Source organism: Patagioenas fasciata, chromosome 18 (genome assembly GCF_037038585.1).
Source record: "Patagioenas fasciata isolate bPatFas1 chromosome 18, bPatFas1.hap1, whole genome shotgun sequence".
Lineage (NCBI taxonomy): Eukaryota > Metazoa > Chordata > Aves > Columbiformes > Columbidae > Patagioenas > Patagioenas fasciata.
The window spans coordinates 3179326-3200009 of NC_092537.1; the positions used below are offsets into that span (position 1 = coordinate 3179326).

At 40.3% G+C, this 20684-nt stretch overlaps 1 protein-coding gene across 4 annotated transcripts in view; it reads right to left on the minus strand.

Moving 5' to 3' along the window:
• Positions 1 to 20684, minus strand: part of HELZ (helicase with zinc finger) — a 71752-nt gene that overhangs the window by 37687 nt on the left and 13381 nt on the right. For 2 of the 4 annotated variants that reach the window (XM_065852334.2, XM_065852333.2), the window contains exons 1-11: positions 19030 to 19254; positions 17328 to 17364; positions 13980 to 14104; positions 11361 to 11417; positions 10541 to 10589; positions 10055 to 10130; positions 8558 to 8756; positions 7407 to 7514; positions 6804 to 7101; positions 3569 to 3836; positions 309 to 642 (exon numbers count right to left, since the gene is read on the minus strand). In XM_065852334.2, coding sequence (XP_065708406.1) covers positions 309 to 642; positions 3569 to 3836; positions 6804 to 7101; positions 7407 to 7514; positions 8558 to 8756; positions 10055 to 10130; positions 10541 to 10589; positions 11361 to 11417; positions 13980 to 14104; positions 17328 to 17364; positions 19030 to 19239 — 1761 coding nt within the window. In that variant the 5' untranslated portion in view covers positions 19240 to 19254. Of the gene's footprint in view, positions 1 to 308; positions 643 to 3568; positions 3837 to 6803; positions 7102 to 7406; positions 7515 to 8557; positions 8757 to 10054; positions 10131 to 10540; positions 10590 to 11360; positions 11418 to 13979; positions 14105 to 17327; positions 17365 to 19029; positions 19255 to 20684 lie in introns of those variants that run through there. The other 2 variants (XM_065852337.2, XM_065852336.2) reach the window with 2 other exon arrangements.

The following is a 20684-nucleotide window of genomic DNA, read 5'->3' on the forward strand; positions in this document are numbered from 1 at the left end:
GATACACAAGCAAAAATCTGCAAGCAGTTCCTAATCATCTTCAAAGAATTTTGTCTGAAATTAAATTCATTAAAACGCATTTTTACTCTGTGACAGTTCTAAAATTTTCATTTCTTTTCCAAATAAGACGAGCCATACATGCATAGGTAGATTTCACCTATATGAAATACTAATCTGTGCTCTGCTTTCTGTGTTTGACGATGAATAACCAAACTCCTTTTCATATCTTCAAGCAATTATTTTGGGGGAAGCCAAACCAGCCACAACGCCAACAACTCTCATCCAAAAGCGCTCCCGCTCACACTCACCTGCATTTCACAGTCTGCCCGAAGGTTCAGCTCCTCGCAGCATTCCCTGGATACCCTCAAGAAGATATAATCCTTCGTTTTCTCCTCGATAGCTGCTTCATAAACCTTCTCTTTGGTTCCTTGGGTCTGTGCTGACTTCTCTTTAGTGACAGGCAATAAATAAACAGCGTTGACTTTGGTCATCACCAGCCGTCCAGCCAAAGTGTCTTCCGAAAGCGTTTCGGTGAGCTTAAAGCGGCCGAAAAGTTGTCCGTTTTGGGCGTATTTTGCACCTCCAGAAACACCGGTGAGCATGAAGCTTGCTACAATCTGCAATTGCACTTTAATGTTGAACCTGAGTGGGAAAGCACTGAGTCAGTGTGGAAAACGCTCTGGGATTCACGAGTTTCATGCATTCACACTGCATTTTGAATGTATAACTTCAGACCATAAACACGTATGGCCAAGCTGGCCCTTCCCTGTCAAATGTTTGGACATTTGCTTTAGATTAGAGCCATGAAACACCTACTCAAAAGAACCGACGTCTAAGGAGCTTAAATGAACCTGCACAAGAGAGAATCAAACCCCACATTTTCTGGGATCAAAATGAGTTTAGGGTGAACTAGAGTTGCTGTGCATGTCCCAAAGGACTAAAAATGTCTGTTTAAATAGCTTGTAAGCTTCCATCAGGCATTCAAGGAGAGCCATGCAGGCAAAGAACAGAGGGAGATTCTTAGTTAATTCATGTATCTCTTCCAAGCTGCACATCAAAGACAGTAATCTACATCTTAACAGGTAAATGGTATTATACCTATAATGCAGAGGGACTGATTAAAATGCCTCCAAAATAAAATCAGAATGTAGGCATTAAAATGAGATAATTTTAATGGAAATAAGGGAACGGCCTCACAGGCTCAGCCATATAAACCCTCTATCCACAGAATTCTTATTAGCAGCGAGTTCTTCCCATAATCAGAGACGCAACAAATTCGTTCTTTATAGTGACCATTTTCTAGAAGTCACATGCATAACACATTAAAGTGACTTACTAGCACATTCTATTGACCCCTCACCAATACACGCTCATCTCCTAGAGTGGTTGCATTTTTTAAACAGATTGCTTCAATCTTTTTTTAGAAAGAACAGAGGTGGGCAAGGTCTGTCACGTTAACAATATTCAGTTCTCAGCAGCAGCTTTTTCCTGAATTTGCAACAAATCACAGAAAAGAAGTAAAACCCCATTTTTCTCACAAACAAAGTAAAAACTCTCGGAAAAAAAATCTCATTTTCTTATAATACTTTTCATACTTACACTGGGTTTATCTGATCTGTTCTTCTTATAGTTTTTTATTTCACCTAATTTATTATCTAAGCACTGTAGCATCAATAATCATCAGCCAATAACAATAAAAACCAACATTTTAGCTTGCTTGGCAATTAAACATGTACCAAACCAATCAAATATATATATTTTTTCATATCATAAATCATGAGTCTTGTACAAAAGCTCCAAGTTTGCCCCCTTGTGGTAGTAGTTGCTTCTTTACGTAACATGGGCATTAAGTCAGGTCTAAATTTCACATTCCTGCACCCTTAAAAAGCAAGAGATGTTTTCCTACTGCCCATGACTTGTTCAGTTCATCAGCAACACAAACGCTACTGCACAAGCTCCAGGTAAAGCAATCCCTCAAACCCACAACTAAACCAACTCATATCTCATTCAGATGATGGTTAAAATACTATATAAAGCATTTAACAGGTAACCAAGAGCTCAGCAGTATTACTAAGATACAATCACATGCTACTGTTGATTTATTTTCTTAAAACTTCTATAAAGTTGAATCCCTATGCTACTGAATGTGCATCAGCTCATTCACAAATTCAGATTTATAAGAATGTGCTGGAAAACAACATTACTGCCATTCTGAAACAAGGCGCAAGTTCGTGTCTTTCTAAGTGACTAAACTGGACCCGCTGTGCTAAAGCGAATCTGAAGATCAGAGATTATCAAGCAATTTTCTGTTGAGTAAACTGACACCTTCTGGCAAATTGGTAAACTGCAAAATCCCCTAAGGATCAGGTTTGAAAAATCCAGTTGTTTCTTCCATCCATTTCTCAGCCTCGCTTGGCAGGTTCATCCAGTCACGCTGACACCAATGGAACAAACTAAACCTCATGGTTCCTCCTAAGCTCTGCAAAATCCCAGTCAGTGTCAGCCACTCCTCCCAGCTTGGTGTCATCAGCAAACTTGCTGATAGTGCACTTTATTCCCTCATCCAAGTCATTGATGAACATATTGAATAATACCGGCCCCAGCACTGACCCCTGAGGCACTGCACTGGATCCAGGCCCCAACTGGACTCTGCCCCATTGACTACGACTCTCTGGCTTCTTCCCTTCAGCCAGTTCCCAGTCCACCTCACTCCCCGCTCATCCAGACCGCACTCCCTCAGTTCAGCTGTGAGGATGCTGGGGGAGACTGTGTCAAATGCCTCACTCAAGTCAAGGTAGATCACGTCCACCTCTCTGCCATCATCCATCCATCTTGTTATGTCCTCATAAAAGTCAATGAGGTTGGTCAAGCACGACTTCCCCTTGGTGAAGCCATAGGAAGCTCTTATATTTTTCCTAACTCTATTCATGCAGCTAATCCAGTTGGGTAAAATGTACATCATACCTAAAGATACTATAAAACAAAACAAGCAAAAAAAGACATACTGTCTGTCTTTTATTCACAAGCTGGTTTTCAGCCTATTTAGAGAATAAATATAATAAAGTCAGCTGCTGCATCCTCATGAGACCAGATTTTGATCCACCCACAATTCAACCTTTGTCTCAAGAAAAAAAAGTGGTTTACACTCCCCCAAGGTCTTTTATACAAAGATTTCATATATTACTTTGCTATAACTCACTTTCACCAAGGAACAACATAGGATTCCTATTCTTGATATCTTTTTGTATCAAGAGCAAAAAAACTATAAACAAAAATAATTATTATCCAGACGTTAAGAAAACATTGTACAAGAGCTGTTTTGTGCCTCCAACTGTAAGCATAGACTGATATACACAATTGTGTTTAAATAAGTTATCAGTAAATCACATTTGTTGAGCGCCAGTGACCTTTATCAAAAGTTACTATTTCCAGATTCACATTCAATTTCATTTCCAAGAAACATGAAGAGTATCTTAATCATGTAGCTTTAATGAAAAACGTTGCATCCTCATTTTAATAGAACAGCAAGAAATACCTAAGAAGTGTTTTTCATAAAGGTATCACTTACTTGCTGACTTCCTTATACTGTGCTATTTCCTCTATATAAAGGAGGTCGTGTAGCCGTGACTGATAGTTGGTCTTGGTCAATGATTTGTCCAGGACAGATTGTGTGAATAGCTGGTCAGCAGAGAGAGGGATTTGGTATCTGGTAAGAAGGCTCTTCTCCAATTCAGTAGTTTCATTAGGCTCAAATTCGACAATAGTCTTAGAAGTGGAATCCCAACGCTTAGCTGTGGTTAGGAGCTGTTGCCGTGCGTGCATCAGGTATTCAAGATCTGGACGTAGATACATAAGCAGGAAAGGAAATAAGTTCAAGTCCCATATGTGTCTGGTTTTTATTTAAAAAAACCCAAACCCCATTTAAAATAACCCCGTTAGACATAACCAATTAAATGTGGGTGAGTCTCCTCTGCCTACAACAGCTTTACCAAGTTCACTGCCAGTAACTACCATCCCTGCTTTTCAGGTGTACACAGAGAATAAGCAGGCTCTGAAACAATATCAGAAAACACAATATTCTATGGATAGCAAATAGAATGAATACAGATGAACAAGGAAAGCGCTTTTAATAATTGCAAGCAACTTTGGAGGCCTTGGCATCACAATATGCTTTCGAAGCCTAAGTGCAACATCATCTCATTTCAAAAATATCAAGTAGGGAAGAACCTTAAAATATAGACTATAAAATTAAGAAGGTAATAAACACAAGTTGATAAGCCAGCTGGTAAGAAATCCTTAAATTTGCAACATGGTGAAGGGCTTTAAAAAAATTCTGCAATACAGTAAGATGTGTATTCTGCAGAGTTGCATTATAGAAGCAGTTGCCAGGCACAACCTCATGTAAACTAACATGATATAAAGTTAGAAAATGAAAAGGAAATTGATTTTTCAGTATACCCCAATTTCAGGGACCACGTAGCTTAAATGAGATACTGAAGGCCAAGCACTGTCTGGAGCCATTAGCACCACAAAACCACTATGACAACAGTGCCTCAGCCAACAGAACTGCAGCTAAATTGCAGAGCTGAAAGTATTTGGCATTTATAGGGAAGCGATGATATCTTAATGTATTATCTCTGAGGAAGATTTAAGATAGGTATCCAGGATATCACACCAACGCTGGGAAATGTGTGAAAAAGACAGTTTCAAATTCAAGTCAAATGCTTGACATCATCTTGACTGCCTTTATTCTAAATAGCAGAAAAACAGCTTTTCAGCAGAAGAAACCTTGGTTCAGCTTGGCTATGACTACAGGAACACAGCTTGTTTTGCTCGCTAATCTCATCAGTACATGTTCACTAAGACAAAGTCAAATATCTACCTCAAGCCTGAACCGTGTTACAAGCTGCAATTGTATGGCAAGAAAAAAAATCTGTGTTTGTGTGGTTTCTGTGTTTGAAATCATCTCACCACAGATGAAGCTTTTGCTGGTATCTAACCATACCTCAGATCACAAAAACTCAGGAGTTATGCTGGGATTAAGTCCTTGTTTGCTGGGAAGACAATTCCCAGGACTAGAGAGGCCTGACTGAACCAGTCCTGGCACAGGTTGCACATGCAGTGCATAGAAACTTCTCTTAGTTCTCTTTTTCCATAACAAATTAAGATTTCTCAATATATAAGAGAGGCTCCTCCATTACAATATTTTAATGCTGACCTTTCTTTCCTGCCTAGAACCCTAGACAGGGCCCTGAATCACATGCAAATATAGAGACATCGGGCAGCTTTCTGTTGGAAAAGCACTTCCGTGAGATCCCAATCCATGTAGACCAGAAGTAGAACACAGACAAGCAACATGTGCAAAGGAAATACCAGTAACTCATGCCAGAGACTGCTACCTCAATTCATCCAGTGCTTCCACGTGGATCTGAACTCCCTGTTTCTTGTATCGCTTGGCTTAGTTGGTGGTTTAAGCCAACAAGACCATAGATTGGTTTGACAGCAACTCTGACTTTGCAAATAAGTTATGGTCTTCTTGATCTTAAACAGGTTTACACCCATTCAACACAAACTGAACATCTTCAGAAGCTGTGATTCCCCACATTGTTCCGTGGGGATCATTTCACAGCTCCTGAAAAGCCCACAGCCTTCCCACTACGCACAGTTTCTGGCTCGCAATGCAATATTCTCCGATTCAAGAGACCTTCCAACTCGTACAGTCCTCCTGCTCTTGGCTACGAGTACTTGAGTCATCTGGAAAGATCAGTTCATGATCTTTGGTATTTGCTATTTGCAGTTGCTTTTTGTTAATGTTGCAAATATTAACCTACGAAGATAAAGGCCAGGAATAGAAAACTGCTGTTCTCTTAGTTTCATCTTTTTTCCTTCTTTTTCCTTTCTCTTCTTCTTCCTGTTTACATCCCAGTGCTACAATTCTGTTTCTTTGGTGTCTGTATCAGATTTTCATAACAAATTACCATACTCTATCCCACCCCTTTGTTTGCTGCCAAGTGACACAGTGACCTATATTCAGCCCTCATAATCTTTTACCATAAATCAGAGTGCTTCCTTCTCTCTGGCACTTCTTCAAACATCTTCCCATTTGCTGACACATTTCTGATAATGGAGCTATTTCGGGTTTGAACTGAGAGGCACAGATCAATTTCATAAACCAAATACAAGCTTTACAGCAACATGTAGTTGTTTGGTTTTTACTGGAACACATAAAAACACAGCTACACTTTCTTCACGTGTTCAAAATTCATGTCAACAGCAATTTATTGAGCTACAAGCCTATGCTTTGCCTCCTGCCTTTGACAACCCTAGTCAGATATTGCAAGGGAAAAAACAAACACACACAAACTTCTCATATAGTCTGTTTTAATTCATTAATGAATTCCCAGGTGTATTCTTATACAGAAACACTTCATCTCTCTACTGACCTTCTTCTACATGTTGAACATTTTCATCAATACATGAACGATTATAAAAACATAAGCATCCTTCCACTTCCAGTGCTGCCTTCAGACACATACTAAACTAGAAATTCCTAGTGTTTTGATAAGATTTAGGAGCCATGCCCCAACACAGAATAACAGTCATACTCCAATTATTTTGACCATCCAATTATTTTGACCATCTGAAGCTTCCATCCACTATTTATACTCGTATACATGACGAACATACCATACAGTAAAAGACGTTCACTAGCTGTTAACACACAAGTTGTTCTGCCCAGAAATGTGAAAAGGAAAGAGCATGAAAGATTTCCACTATTCCAAAGAAAAACGTTAATACATTACCTTCAGTTGAAGCAGCATCAATCATTACTCGTTGCATGAGGACTGGTTCTAATCCAAAATCAAACACAACAGTTTGGCGAAAAGTTCCAAAGATTTCTGTGTTAAAGGCTATACTGACTTTGTATACATAGTGATCTAGTCCGTTCTGGACCATCTTTCCTCCTATCCATTCCTGACAGTTTTCTGGAACTTCTTGTGATACCTGGGTAGTGCTGTCTCCAGCAGATATTGCAACGATACTAAAATGCGGACGATGGGCATCATAAAGCAATGCCACTCGATACAGCATTCTTGCAGGCTATAAAAGAAATGCAAAGGTTGAAATGACTGAAAATTGAAATTATATCAGGAATATCTTCACTTGCAATCAGATAAGAGCTTATAAGAACTCTCAGCTTCACAAGGCAGGTACAAGTCCTGCTCGCTTTCCAGAAATCTGGGCAGTTGATACAGAATCACCAGAGCTGCTGGGAACAGAGAGGGGATGATGCGAGGAAGCCTATCTATTTTAAGAGGAATTATGCAATTGAAATCTTAGTGGCAAAGGTTATGGGCTGCATTCTAGCTCTTACTGACTCACTTTCAAAAGATAAGTAGTCCTACCTTGCAAGTGAGAGCAAACGTCCATGTCTGATGAGACTTTTTGGTGGTGACAGTTACCGATAGCTCAGGGTTATGTTCTACTCTCACTCCTTCTACACATTCACTAAGCTAGATAAAAAGAAAAAGAAGTTAGCATTAAACTTCCACAAATAGTATCCAAATAAAAACGTTCAGGAAAAGGGAGTATTTTTTAAACAGGAAGTGGAAACAATGGTTTGCGAGACCGTGCAGGATTGATCTAAGTCCTGTGTAAGAATTAATGAAAATACGTGCTAGTTCTGAGACACAAGAAGGCAATCTACGAGATCAAAGAACGTAATCATTGCAGGACAATTAACCACAGGCCTTGATTTTCAAAAACCAACCTAATTGTAAATGTTTGAAGTAGAATATGATTTCACTTGGAAAGAAGAACCTGACAGAACGAGGCCCAAAGACAGCATTTCCAGGGACCCCAGACCCCACTGATGGCAATGAGACCATTAGAGACACCAGGAAACTACAATCAGGCTTTCTACTCATTAATGCGTTTTGCAGAGAGTCCACTCCTCCAGATTTTAACAAACAATAGATGGACCAAAAGCTCCTTAGGGTCAGTAGTAAGTAAAGTTGGTCAAATGCCATAAAAAAACATTATCTGGAATTCCAAAGAGCTGCTAATTTTGATCACGTCCGTACCCCTGCGGTATTAAAACTTTTTTGAACATTGAGGGGATTGGTTGTTCTTCATACAAAGAAAAGGAGCCATGCACAAACAAGAGTATTCCCCACTAAGTCATGAAAGCTTCACCATTTATTGTTCTGCAGTTTAAAAAGTGCTGCCACCTAGTCAAGGAACAGGAACATGGGACTCGGCTGACCCCTCCTGCACTGGGAACAGTAAATATGCAAAACGAACGAACTGAGATTAACACACAAGCTGTGATTCACAAACTGCAGAATTCCTGAAAATAATGAGTACATTTGCAGAAATCAGCCCAAGTCTCTGGTATCTTTGCAAGAAGACACAGGGCAGGATGGAAGGGGAGCAAACTGGTTGGACCACTTCTTGGTAAGGAGTAATTCGACCAGCTCTAATAGTAAGGGCCAAAATCAGGCTCATCTGTTGGCTTTAAATACAAACACATAGGGAAGTAGTGTATTTTCTTTACCACTTTCTCAGGAGATAACGAGTTCATCCATTTCTCAATCAAGGTTTCCATATAACTGCCCGAACACTGTTTGTTTTCCTTCTGCTGTTTCAGCCGGATGAGGCGGGAGGCGTAGCGTTTCTGCCATTCCGTCAGCTCCTCCTGGGAGTGCGCTGAAGTACACTGTGCGCCGTACCTGCAGATCCCTTGCTCCAAAAATCTACAAGGAACAGGAAAAACCATTGTGCCTTCAACTTCTCCGTGTCCAATTAGAAAAAGAAACTCATCAAAACTTTACTTTGAAAGCCAGAAGGACATTCTTTTAAGTCTCTCACACAGAACTAAAGGCACTTTAGTCCACGTGAACTAATTTGGACATATATACAGCTGCACAGCATTTCATAAGACAGGCAGCAGCCTTTCTTACTGCAAGGTGCAGAACAGTCTATCAACCTTCTTTGAAACAAAGGGGGACATAAGTCCTCTTAAGAAATTTCCAGCGTCAAAGAAGAATCAAGTGTTTTCACAGCAATTAACACAATTAGTTCGTGGATTAACCCTGAAACAACTAGGCACTGTATTAATATGAATAAAACACTGTAAATGGGGTCAAAAAGACGATATAGCAAACTTCCTCCCTTAGTTATGGTAGGAGCTGATGAAGACTCATCCAGCACTTCTTCCTGAAGCAACAGTGACATCGCATGGTCCTTTCTACTAAATACACTCCACAGAAATCACCTCGCAAGGCAAAGGATTAATCCCCTTCTTCGTAAAGGGTCTATGGGTCTAAAAGGAGCTACTTCTGCAGAGGTTAAGGATTTGTTTAAGCACATTTTTCATTTAATGTCATGTGCTAATGCATCAAAATCAATGATACTCCAAACATTCTAGTTTTCAGACTTTATTGCAAATCTGAGCAAATGCCTGTATAACTTGAGAACTATTTTTTATATTTAAACTTTGTATTAAAATCATAAAGCAAGGTAGTAGCTGTGCCTTTCTCTCTTCAAAACTGAAGCACTTATATAGATGACAAAATGAAGAATAAAATGGGAAGAAGGGTATATTCTGAAGGTATTGAGAAAGTATTGGATACACAGAATAAACACCAGGCTGATGTGTTTGTTTTGCATAAGCAGACTGTAAAGAGCAAATGTAAGCATCACATTTATTATAAATAAAAACAGGCAGGCTGATCTCTCTCAAGATATTAAGTTTATAACAACTCTGTCAACATAACTATATTTGAATTTCACATGGACACCTATGTATGTACCTGTCACTAGAAAAATGATCTTCAAACCACCCTCCTATGAAAATGGAGCTAGTGATTCCCTTTTATAAGCTGAAGTGCTTCCAGATAAACTGATCCTTCCAAAAATCTGTGAGCAAATCACCTCCCGTTGTAACAAGTACGTTCGTTTTCCTGACCTCTTAATTGTTCTGTCAGCAGTTAAATAAGAGAGGATACGCTATGATCCCTCAGAGAACGGTGATATAAAGCAATAACTTTACCTTTTACATAGCGTGTATTCTTCACTGCTCGTGACTCCCCGGGGCGGGGGGCGGAACTGCCAACCGTCCCGGGACCCTGCGGAGGAGTCAAAACCTACGTTACTTTCTAATCACCAAGTATTTTTGAGTTGGGTACTAACGGTCCAGAGAACCTTATCTTTAAACATCAACCCAAAGTGCATTTGTACACAAGCAAAATTCTCCATCAAAAATTAATCTTCAATCCCTAACAAATTCATTTAAAACAACGGTCTAAAGGGCAAGTTTCAAGCAGCTTACAGAATGGAGTAGGTTCTGATAAAGCACTTTGACCAATAAATAGAAATTTCCACCTCCAAAGCCAGTGAGTGATGAGATAATTCCACCTTGGTCCTCGGGGCTCATCACCACGGTCATGCCCATTTTTTGCTTTTTGACCACAACGCAGTGCTGAGCATTCAGCAGAATCCACATCTTCCCACCGCAAAATGAAGAAGAGTTACGTACCTTCCTCTAAATCTTCTACATGATATCCCGATGGTACTTTACCAGCTGCCTACAATTATATAAAAAACCAACAGTTATAAGGGAGCGCAAAACAATTTCACCGAGAACTTCTTTGCTGTCAAAATGTGTTTTACAACAACAAATACAAAAATATTAATCAGGAGTCTGAAATCACTTCCAGTCACAAACATGAATTTCATATTAACCGAACAACCGGATTGCAGCCGTTGATCAAAGGAATTCTGACAGGAACGCTGAGTCCACTCGTTGTTAGAAGAAAATTTGAGAGATTTTACAAGGCCAAATTCTACCCTGTGTTCATTTCACTGTGGACTGCAGTAAGGTTTCTGAAAGGCCAAAAGCCTGAACTATACTGAAGTGTCTTTCAGCTTTGAATCTACACTAAAAATCAAGCCCCAATCAACAACAACGCATACGAAGACAAAAGAAGTGGTAATTCAATCAATAGACGTGACGTATTAACTTCATACGCAAGAAAAGGTGACTGAGAGGGCATTTATATTTGTTGACCAATATCTTAAGTCACGTTTATTACTTCAGAATGATTACTGAGAAAAATCCAATCAATAAATTAATAAATAAAAGATCTAAATGCTTTGAATCCTTCAAGAGAGTCAACAACCTATTAGCACCTTTTTCTATTTTCTCATACATCAGGCAAGGTTGCGATGAAAGGTGGGAAAAAGCGATGGACCAGCGGAAACAACGATGTTTGAAGCAGTTTGTTCATAGTGAGCCCAGACCTCCCGGGACACACAAAACCTGCTCGTTATTTCCCCAATACTGTGCTCATTATTACCTCTGTTTCAGCAAGAAGTGTTTTCAGTCGTGTCAGATCTTTAGTTACCATCCCGTTCTGGGGGGAGAAAGAACATTAATACATCAAACACATAAACCTTCACCTGCATTAAACCACAGCAATAAAGTTCATTTCCCCCTGCAACAGCACCAAGGAGAAGGGCAAGAAGGAAAAATGAGTTTCACTTACAGTGCATGATTTTAAATGAGGTACTACGTAACACTGAGCAAATATTATGGTGAAAAAGGGCATATTACGCTGCCCAAAACCAGCACTGGACCTACAGCAAGTCTCAATACAGGACAATGTGGGAGACAGCAGGGTGACCATGAGCCAGCACTGGGCCCTTGTGGCCAGGAAGGCCAACGGTACCTGGGGTGGGTTAGAAGGGGGTGGTCAGTAGGTCAGAGAGGTTCTCCTGCCCCTCTGCTCTGCCCTGGGGAGACCACACCTGGAATATTGTGTCCAGTTGTGGCCCCTCAGTTCCAGAAGGACAGGGAACTGCTGGAGAGAGTCCAGCGCAGCCACCAAGATGCTGAAGGGAGTGGAGCATCTCCCGTGTGAGGAAAGGCTGAGGGAGCTGGGGCTCTGGAGCTGGAGAAGAGGAGACTGAGGGGTGACCTCATTCATGGTTACAGATATCTAAAGGGTGAGTGTCAGGAGGATGGAGCCAGGCTCTTCTCGGTGACAACCAATGATAGGACAAGGGGTAATGGGTTCAAACTGGAACACAAGAGGTTCCACTTAAATTTGAGAACTTGTTCCTGGTGAGGGTGGCAGAGCCTGGCCCAGGCTGCCCAGGGAGGTTGTGGAGTCTCCTTCTCTGCAGACATTCAAACCCGCCTGGACACCTTCCTGTGGAACCTCAGCTGGGTGTTCCTGCTCCGGGGGAGACTGCACTGGATGAGCTTTCCAGGGCCCTTCAACCCCTGACATTCTGTGATCCTATGATTCTTAAATAAAAATCTTTCAAAATTGAATTGATCTGGAATATAGCTCAGTGTAACCATTTCACACTCAGGCAAGCCAAAACTTTGATTAAAGCACGCCAGACCTGTGGTTTTTATTTCAATAATCTCTCGCAGAAATTTAATTAAGCGCTACTACATCTGTTAGACTTCTCCCCATTCTGCCTGTGCTACTGAGCAGCAGCAGCAATTACTCTCTCTGCTGAAAACTTAAGCGCTCAAGAATATCCACATTTAAGCTTTTTTCAAACTGATTTTTCACTCTTCAGCAGAAAGGCTGCAAATTGAACCTGTTGAGCCTAAACATATTAGAGCATTAAAATTTACCCAGAATCATTGTCTTAATTCACTGGGGAAGAAACTGAGTGGATTCCAACTCTCCAAAAAATTCATTCTAAAACTTGGTTTCATTTCCCCTCTCAGACAATGGCAGAAGTCAATAAATCAGTTGTTGGTTTTAATATTCCTACTGAAAACAACTGTGTCTAACAACTTAAAGCTTGTAAAACCCTTTTAAATCCTGCTTTGGGAAAACACTTGGGAATTATCTATGAAACTACCTTTATCTGCACTACAATAGCTCAAAACAAGGGCACTGTATATTTCCTGCCATAAGGAGCTATTGGCTGTTTCACTCATTTTTTTCTGAAAGGACGTTTCCTTTGACCTTATCAGGATTTTTTCAATGAAACCTTTTTCTTTTTTAATTTTCCTCATTAGAAAACGCCAGCTAAACAAAGAGCAAAACCTTTTCTTTATGTAAAAATAGCCAGTGGCGGGGGGGTGGTGAAGGGAACTCAGGATATGGACCAGACAGACAAACCAAAACGAGCCACTGATTAAGTTAAGCACTAAGATATCGGAGCCATGATCCAATTTCCAGGTACCAGGCTCTCCCGCAACAGCCTCTGATGGCACCTCCACGTTCCTCCCGGGTTGACCAGAGCTGCTCTGCTCTGTGTTACGACCACAGTTCTGGCTTTAGCATCACCAGCAGTTCGGGGTGATGAATTGCATGCTATTTAATCTAGATTACAGCAATCAAAAGGACACTATGCTTTGGAGATATATATGTCCTTAATTTTCCCCATATGAGTAGTCACATATGAGTCAGAACAGTTATTAATACTTATATGCAAGGGGTTAAAAGCATCTTTACATGTTTTGACAGTTCATAGGTAAAATAGAACTCTGAACTCACACCTTGCAAAGCTTTGCAAGGCTTTTTTTTCACCCCTGAAAATCTTTTCATGGTGTCTTAAAACTTATCATGGGGCAGTTATTTAAAAGTCCTATGAAAATGTTTCTGTTTTAATGGTTAAACTTCCTGAAGCGCATACAAAAAGTAAGCAGAAGTTTGAGATTTCCATTATTCTATTCAATTAGATGAATATGCAAATTCTTTCACATTCCCTGAAGATTCAGATCCAATGAGAAAAACATCCCCAAATCGTAACAATTCTGAAACAGTGGCAATGCAACAACCTAAGTCAATAGCCTGATTATATACGTGTGCCTGTATACATATGTCTTTTCCATACAAATCATTCTTGTTGCAACCTGCCAGTTATACGTTCGGAAGTTCACATTCTAAAAAAAGGAAATGCAAAACTGCTTTTTAAGGTATAGAGATTGCAGGAAACCCACTTACCAGTGATTCACCCATCAGTGATTTGGAAAGAACATTAGACACAATTTGCAGCTTCCCGTTAAGATGCAAGCAGCAGAGCACGGCACGGAAAGATCCATCGCCCTGGGCCAGCCCCTCTCCCAGCACTGCAACACAAACCAGCAGCCATGAGCTTCACCTCAACACACAGCTACATCAATTAGAGCCAGTTTTCCATCACTTTGAACAGGAAAATCAAGTCTGAAAGCTGGGGTGGATCCATGGCTTCTTGGGAAGACAAGCCTTGGATGGAAGGGAGTTATGACTTGCTCTCGTGTAGTGTTAACTTGTCTCCCATCATCTAAGAAATGCTGTGCATGAGCTCAAAAAAGGTTGTAATGTTTACATGCTAAAAATTAAACATGGGAAGGGTAAATTCAAATATCCGACATAGACACAAAGGGCCTCCTCTTCACAGAAAGGGGAAAAAAAAACCCACAGCAACCAACAAGCTCCCGGTAACACAAACATGCTCAGGAAGATCCATTCATGCCCGCAGAAAGGCAGCCCTGGCGTTTCCAAATATAGCTGAACCTCCTCGTGCTCAGCTCCTGCGGCTTTAAAAGGGCTTTTATTCACTTACGCTGTAAAGTGCAGGATATAGGAACGATTGTTTGAGGCCAGGAATTTACAGGCTCCGGGTAACAGAAAACTTTCCTAATGCTTTCTAGCGCTGGATCAGGTCGCTGGTCAAACAGACACTGGCATTGACACTTCCAAGAGTGAAAGCATTGATTTCACGATATAGATGTGCTTCACACAAGCAGAAATAACACTTAATCATATATATTACTTATCCAGAAAACAAAACGCCAGAGTGACTAAAAAGCTAGCAAGCTACGCATTCAAGTCGAAAAGAAGACTGGACAGTTTAAAATTAAGGAATTATAATATATATTACTGTCATTGCAGGCAACATCCACATCTGTGTTTATACTGCTACTCATGCAGACGCAAACAGCTCCTGTTAGTGCCAACGGGAACTTTACATTCACCACAACTTCGGGATTACATTTCGGAATAATAAATCTAAACCTCTCACTCAACAGATGTTCACATGGCTAACAGAAATGGCACGAAAGACTATAGAAAAATAATAATAGTCCCGCACATTTACATGAAAACAACTAGACACCTCTTCAAAATGAAATGGTTACATGAAAACAACTAGACACCTCTTCAAAATGAAATGGTTACATGAAAACAACTAGACACCTCTTCAAAATGAAATGGTGACTAAATTCTGTTTATAAAATGCCTCAAAGATTAGTCTGAATTCACCACTCTGATGATACTGACCACAGGTCCATAAATAGAGCTGACTTCCCAAATTAGAAGCAGCAACGCCAGGAATAGCTTTAACACGTCTGCCAGTGTGCTGTTTTAACCTCCACGATTAGATGTCCAATTCTGATCTTTCATGGCATTAACTGCACAGTATTACCAAGCTAAAACATACAGTTGCATATAAAGGTTACAGCGCATTAACCAGCATCTTTTGTTAAAGGTTCTAAGTTATCATCGTTCCTTGTAACAGCGCAAGCAGCAGCAGCAGGTTTATTTCTGCAGCTATTCCAAAATGTACTTATCATTCCAGTTAAAATAAAACTGTCGTAGGAATGCAACATGTCAAGTCTTGTAAAAAGACAGAACAGCAGCCTGGAGAAAACTTTGTCTATTCTAAAATATATAGTGAGTGTGAAGGAAGGGTGAGTGTCAGGAGTCCACGCGAAGGTTGTTTCCTCCCAAGGATATTTCAAGCATAAAACTAAGACCTTTTAGGATGACAAATGCGGATACTCTAAACTATCAGAAGCTGAGCTGCAATTGATAACCGCACACCAAAAGGAACCATTCATAAAAATACGACGTGTGTATACAAATCCATCTATACACACGCCATTTTTATATCCAGAAATATGGCTTTAGTAGGTTGGAAAACGTCCTCAGATTCAGATCTAGAAAAAATATTTGCAGGACACGCTGGCATGAATTAAGGAAATTAACATTAAACTGGATGCTATTTCTTTGTTATGAATACATATTTGAAAGCTGTTTTCTCTACTTAATTTACAAAAGAGCAGAGAGCAGTGCTTGTGTTCCGGTCACTTCTATACCCGGCCAGCGAGAGATTCTGACAAGTGACATACACGCCAGGAACAGCTTCAGAGATGAATGTCACCCATCGCCTCACCACGAACCACACAGCATCCTCCCTCCTACCTCCTTTAACCATCATTCATCTCTCCTTATGTCTCTCTCTTGTTTTTACTCAAAGATAACTGTGAGGTTAGTCAGAATATTACACCCTTGCCATATATCAACAGTTAAAAGCAGCAGCTCTAAAAGAAAAATCCAGACTATTTTAAGAATGGTACTGATCAAGCAACGTTCAGCCGTGGAAAACTTTAATTTTACACCTATAGAAAGCAACTTTACATCTCTTAGTTATGTTCTTGTGGACCTTCCCAAACGGGCTGTGGATCCCACAGTTCCCCACACTATGACTTGAGTATCAATGAAGATAAAAGCAACACCACCCAAATCCAGAGAGGAACAATTTAAAGGTTATCTTTGCTAGCAGAGGAATTTCGGAATAGTATATCATGGTCTGTGTGACTAAACTGTGCTTTGAGAAAATCTCCTTTAAAGTTCAAGAGTAGCTGAGGAGGTAAAAACAGAAAGGGGGGATCTACCCACCTTCTCCTGCCAAATCTAAGTGATCAACTCCAATCCAGCACCCATCGAACTCAGCAGAGTTCTCAGTGGGTTTTGAATCACTTGCATTATACGTGAATAACAGAACATTAGCGGGGATGGTGAATGCCTTTAAAAATACCTCAACCCAACAAGGCAGCGAAACATGAAAGGCTCAACTTCCCCGTGACACACGCACATTCAGAAGCTTTAACAAATAGGAATAAATACAAGTACATCATCTGGATTTTCTCTAAGTCCCCAAATGCAAACCAAAATATCCACAATGAAGGAAAAGGGAAAGATCAGGTGTCTGTATCTTCACAAGGTTCCTAACGCGATCAATTCACCCGACATTTGGGTACCAAACTTTCTATTAACCAAACAGCACTGCGCCAAAGACATGCATTCCAGTCCTGGTACGGAACAACGGTCACAAAACAGTGAGATAGCTCAAAAAATAATCAAAAAAAAAAGAAGCAGAAATAAGTATTATAAAGCAGATATGTAATCTTCACTAGGAAAAAACCAAACATTGCCAGCAAACTAAGAAATCTGGGCATCACTTTTGAAAATTCAGACAACTGACTGCAATTAATAATATTACGTAATGAAACAAAGAAATGAGCATACCATGCCTACAGTCTTCATCTGCTTGCCCATACTTTTTCTGAAAGGTAAAACATGAAAAGTTTAAAAATAGCATTATTCCGGTGAGCACAAACACCTACATGCTTGAGTTACAAGTTCAAGAACCCATTACCTCGTCTTTTCCTGGGTGGAACACGTAAAGAACATCAGTCACACGTCAAATATCATAGAACTCATTCTTAGAATGTTGACTTTTCCTCAAGTGCTCAGCAAATGGACATTTTAGAAGAGAAACATGAAAAGGCAAAGGTATGTGTATACGTATGTAGGTGGCTCACAACACACGGGAAACAATACAACTTGGTGCTGTTGAAATGTGCAAGGTTAATAGATTTAGCTTTACTGCTTTAGTGAAACAAGAAGGAAAATTCGGATTTGTTTTTTTTTAGCTTATAAACCTTCAAGTATCTATTTAATCCAAGTCTTCAACAGGAAGGTTTTGATTACAAGCCCCTGAAGACTTCCTGCCATTATTTTCACTATGATGAACACCTGCTAGGTGCCTCACAGGATTCTCAAAAGCATCAGGTCAGGAATGTATTCAATACTTCTAAACATCTACCCACTTATTGGCCTATGTAAATCATTTTGAGAAGTCAAGTCTGTACTAACACAACTTCCACTAATAAAATATATATATATAAGCTATTTCAGAACATCTTCCCCTGAGGAGCCATAAGATAGATCACATCTTCAATTAAGTTTCCCAGTTCTTGTTTTGCACTCTGAATAGTCCAATTCAGCTCTTTATTTAAAGAATGCTTTAAAATGTTCCCTAATCAGATGGGCAAGATTTATCTTCAAGCTGCCCCACAAGGCCTGAGAACTTGGCCAAACCTTTTCCACTGGGGATGAAACTGTTTCTACCCAATACATGGAGATTTGGGGTGGACAACGCCCCTGTAAATCTGACATAACACTTCTAGAACAGAAAGGTATGGAAAAATGTAGGTTAATCAAGCAGGTTGTAGGTTTATTCTTAAGCACTGTAATGTCCTTTCCTGTAAGGAACTGGAGGTCTCTGCTGCTTTCAAGGAGGGACACAAATTTGGCAATAGAATCGTCTACAATTCAGCATTTACACACCTTTACAAAGACCCCAGTTTTCACATTTCCGTCAGAAATCTGCCAGAGCCTAAAAGTGACATCTTTCACCAGCTGTGCTCTAGCCTAGCAATGGAAAACTGGTACATGAGCAAGTATTAAAAGCTGAATCTTAGGCCTGTCCAAATGGAGCTGAATTAGGTGTGAATCAACTACCCGAATTCCAGCATTTCTTCACTTCATTTTTTGAGTGTTTCGATTTGCAACCTGAATTTCGTGCTCTTTAAAGATAAGGTAATTTGGTATGTAACTCAGCATCACTGTACAAACGTAATATCCTAAAAACAGATATTTTGCCTTCCTGGAATATATTTTTTAATTGTTTTTTATTATGAAGTATCTTTTTCGTTCTTTTCGAGAACTGTGATGCAGACCCAATTCAGATCCCAATCCTGACAAATAAACAGATGACGAAAAACTACAAGACAGAAGCCTCATATACGCTTTAGCAAGAGGGATTCGGTGGCAAACCAACACGTCAAGCACAGGAAAAACTCCAAATTTGACTTCCATCTTGCCACTACGAGGTATTTGATCGCTCTTCCCAGTTCACTAGATACTATTAAAGAGTGACACTCACAAGTTGTAAAAAGGAAGCAATTCTATACAGAAGAGTCTCGATTTTGATGCGGTCGACCTGCGCCTGGCAAGGTTCCGGGAGGTGAGCGGGGGGGCAGTGGCTGAGGGCGAGCAGAGCGTCTGTGCAATGCTTCACCGCCACTTCATAATCCTGCCGCTTAAGGGATTCACATGCTTGTTCACATGCCTTCTCTGGTCTTCTGTCTGCCATGACTCAGGGACAGAAATCCTAGAGCGGGGGCAGAGGGGATGATAAAACGTTGGTTAGCTGGGTGACGGCACTGATGACTTGCCAACCAACTTCCAGTCCCGTCTCGAGGTGGCGTCTCGCATCCCCTTGCCGTTTCACTAATTTCACTAACTAACCTCTTCCCAGCCTTTTCTCCATCGCTCCCAGCTCTTGGTTTTGATTCTAATTCAAAAAAAGGTATTTAAGCCCGTGAGTGATTTTAAGAACACAAGCAGTGGTTTCAAATGTTCAAGTCAGCGCTGTGCTACACAGAGGCTGTTGGGTCTTCACCGGCAACACCATCTTTGCTTTGAAAGCAACGCAACTCATCAGCTGCTCTTTCCTCCAGCTATTTATTCCAAGACACCTTTGTCTTCAAAGCACTTCTCACCTACTCTTGGGGGAAGGAGCCCCTGGCTGGGCTGGGAAAAGCACAATGGGATGGCCAAGGATGAATGAGAAAGGAGAGGAGATCAACAGGAAACCGCTTGTCTCTTCCTTCAGCCGCTTCACTTCCACTGATGTCTGAGCAAGTCTACATACCCACACCAACACCTTTGTGCAGGACTTCTTCGATAATTGCTAAGTAAATATTGTTTGGGGAGGAAAAATTGAAACAGTCGTGATAAAAATATCTGTATACACGACAGACGTCATGATTTGCCAATAAACTGAGACAAATGGATCTAAACCACCAGTAGAAAAGCAAAGCACTGCTGTAATCCCTGCCTACATTCTCCTGTCCTTGACGTAATATTTAAACACGACAGACATCCCTAGAGACATTGTACTTTAAAGCTGACTCGACAAAAATGTGTTCTGATAACTGAAAGGGGAAAAGAAATGGAGCCCTGATTTTCATTTTTAGCAAGCAGCAGACTATCAATATTTGTGATGATACATCAGCTACTGTGATTGTCTAAAATAACCATCTCTAGCCCCCTTTAAAAGTTCACTGCCAGAAACTTCCTATACTTGTAGGTTTTTAACCAATCTAAGACAAAGTCACTTCAAGAAAGTCAACCTGAGGGTCAAATAAATTCACTATCGCACTTTTCTCATTAACACTTCTAAGCTGACACGCAGTGCAACTGGAAACAAGATGTTTCATATATTATGTGACAGAGTGTTCCACGTGTTCCCTGCCATTCTTTAAGTTTTATTTGCTGTATCAATATAGAAACACTAAAAGGAACATTGATTTTTCAAGACAATTTTGACTTAAACCACCCTCCCTATATAAAAATTTCTCATGTACAACAAGGTATCTTCCCAAGGATGAAAGAACACGAGCACGAATATTCTGCAGTTATCCTCATCCAAATCTGTGTCATATGCTTCTGTCTTAATAATGACCTTGCAAAATAGTCTCACTTGTGCAGATACTTATTTTTCTGCTAAAAGTAAATGTTCATTTTCAGTCAGAA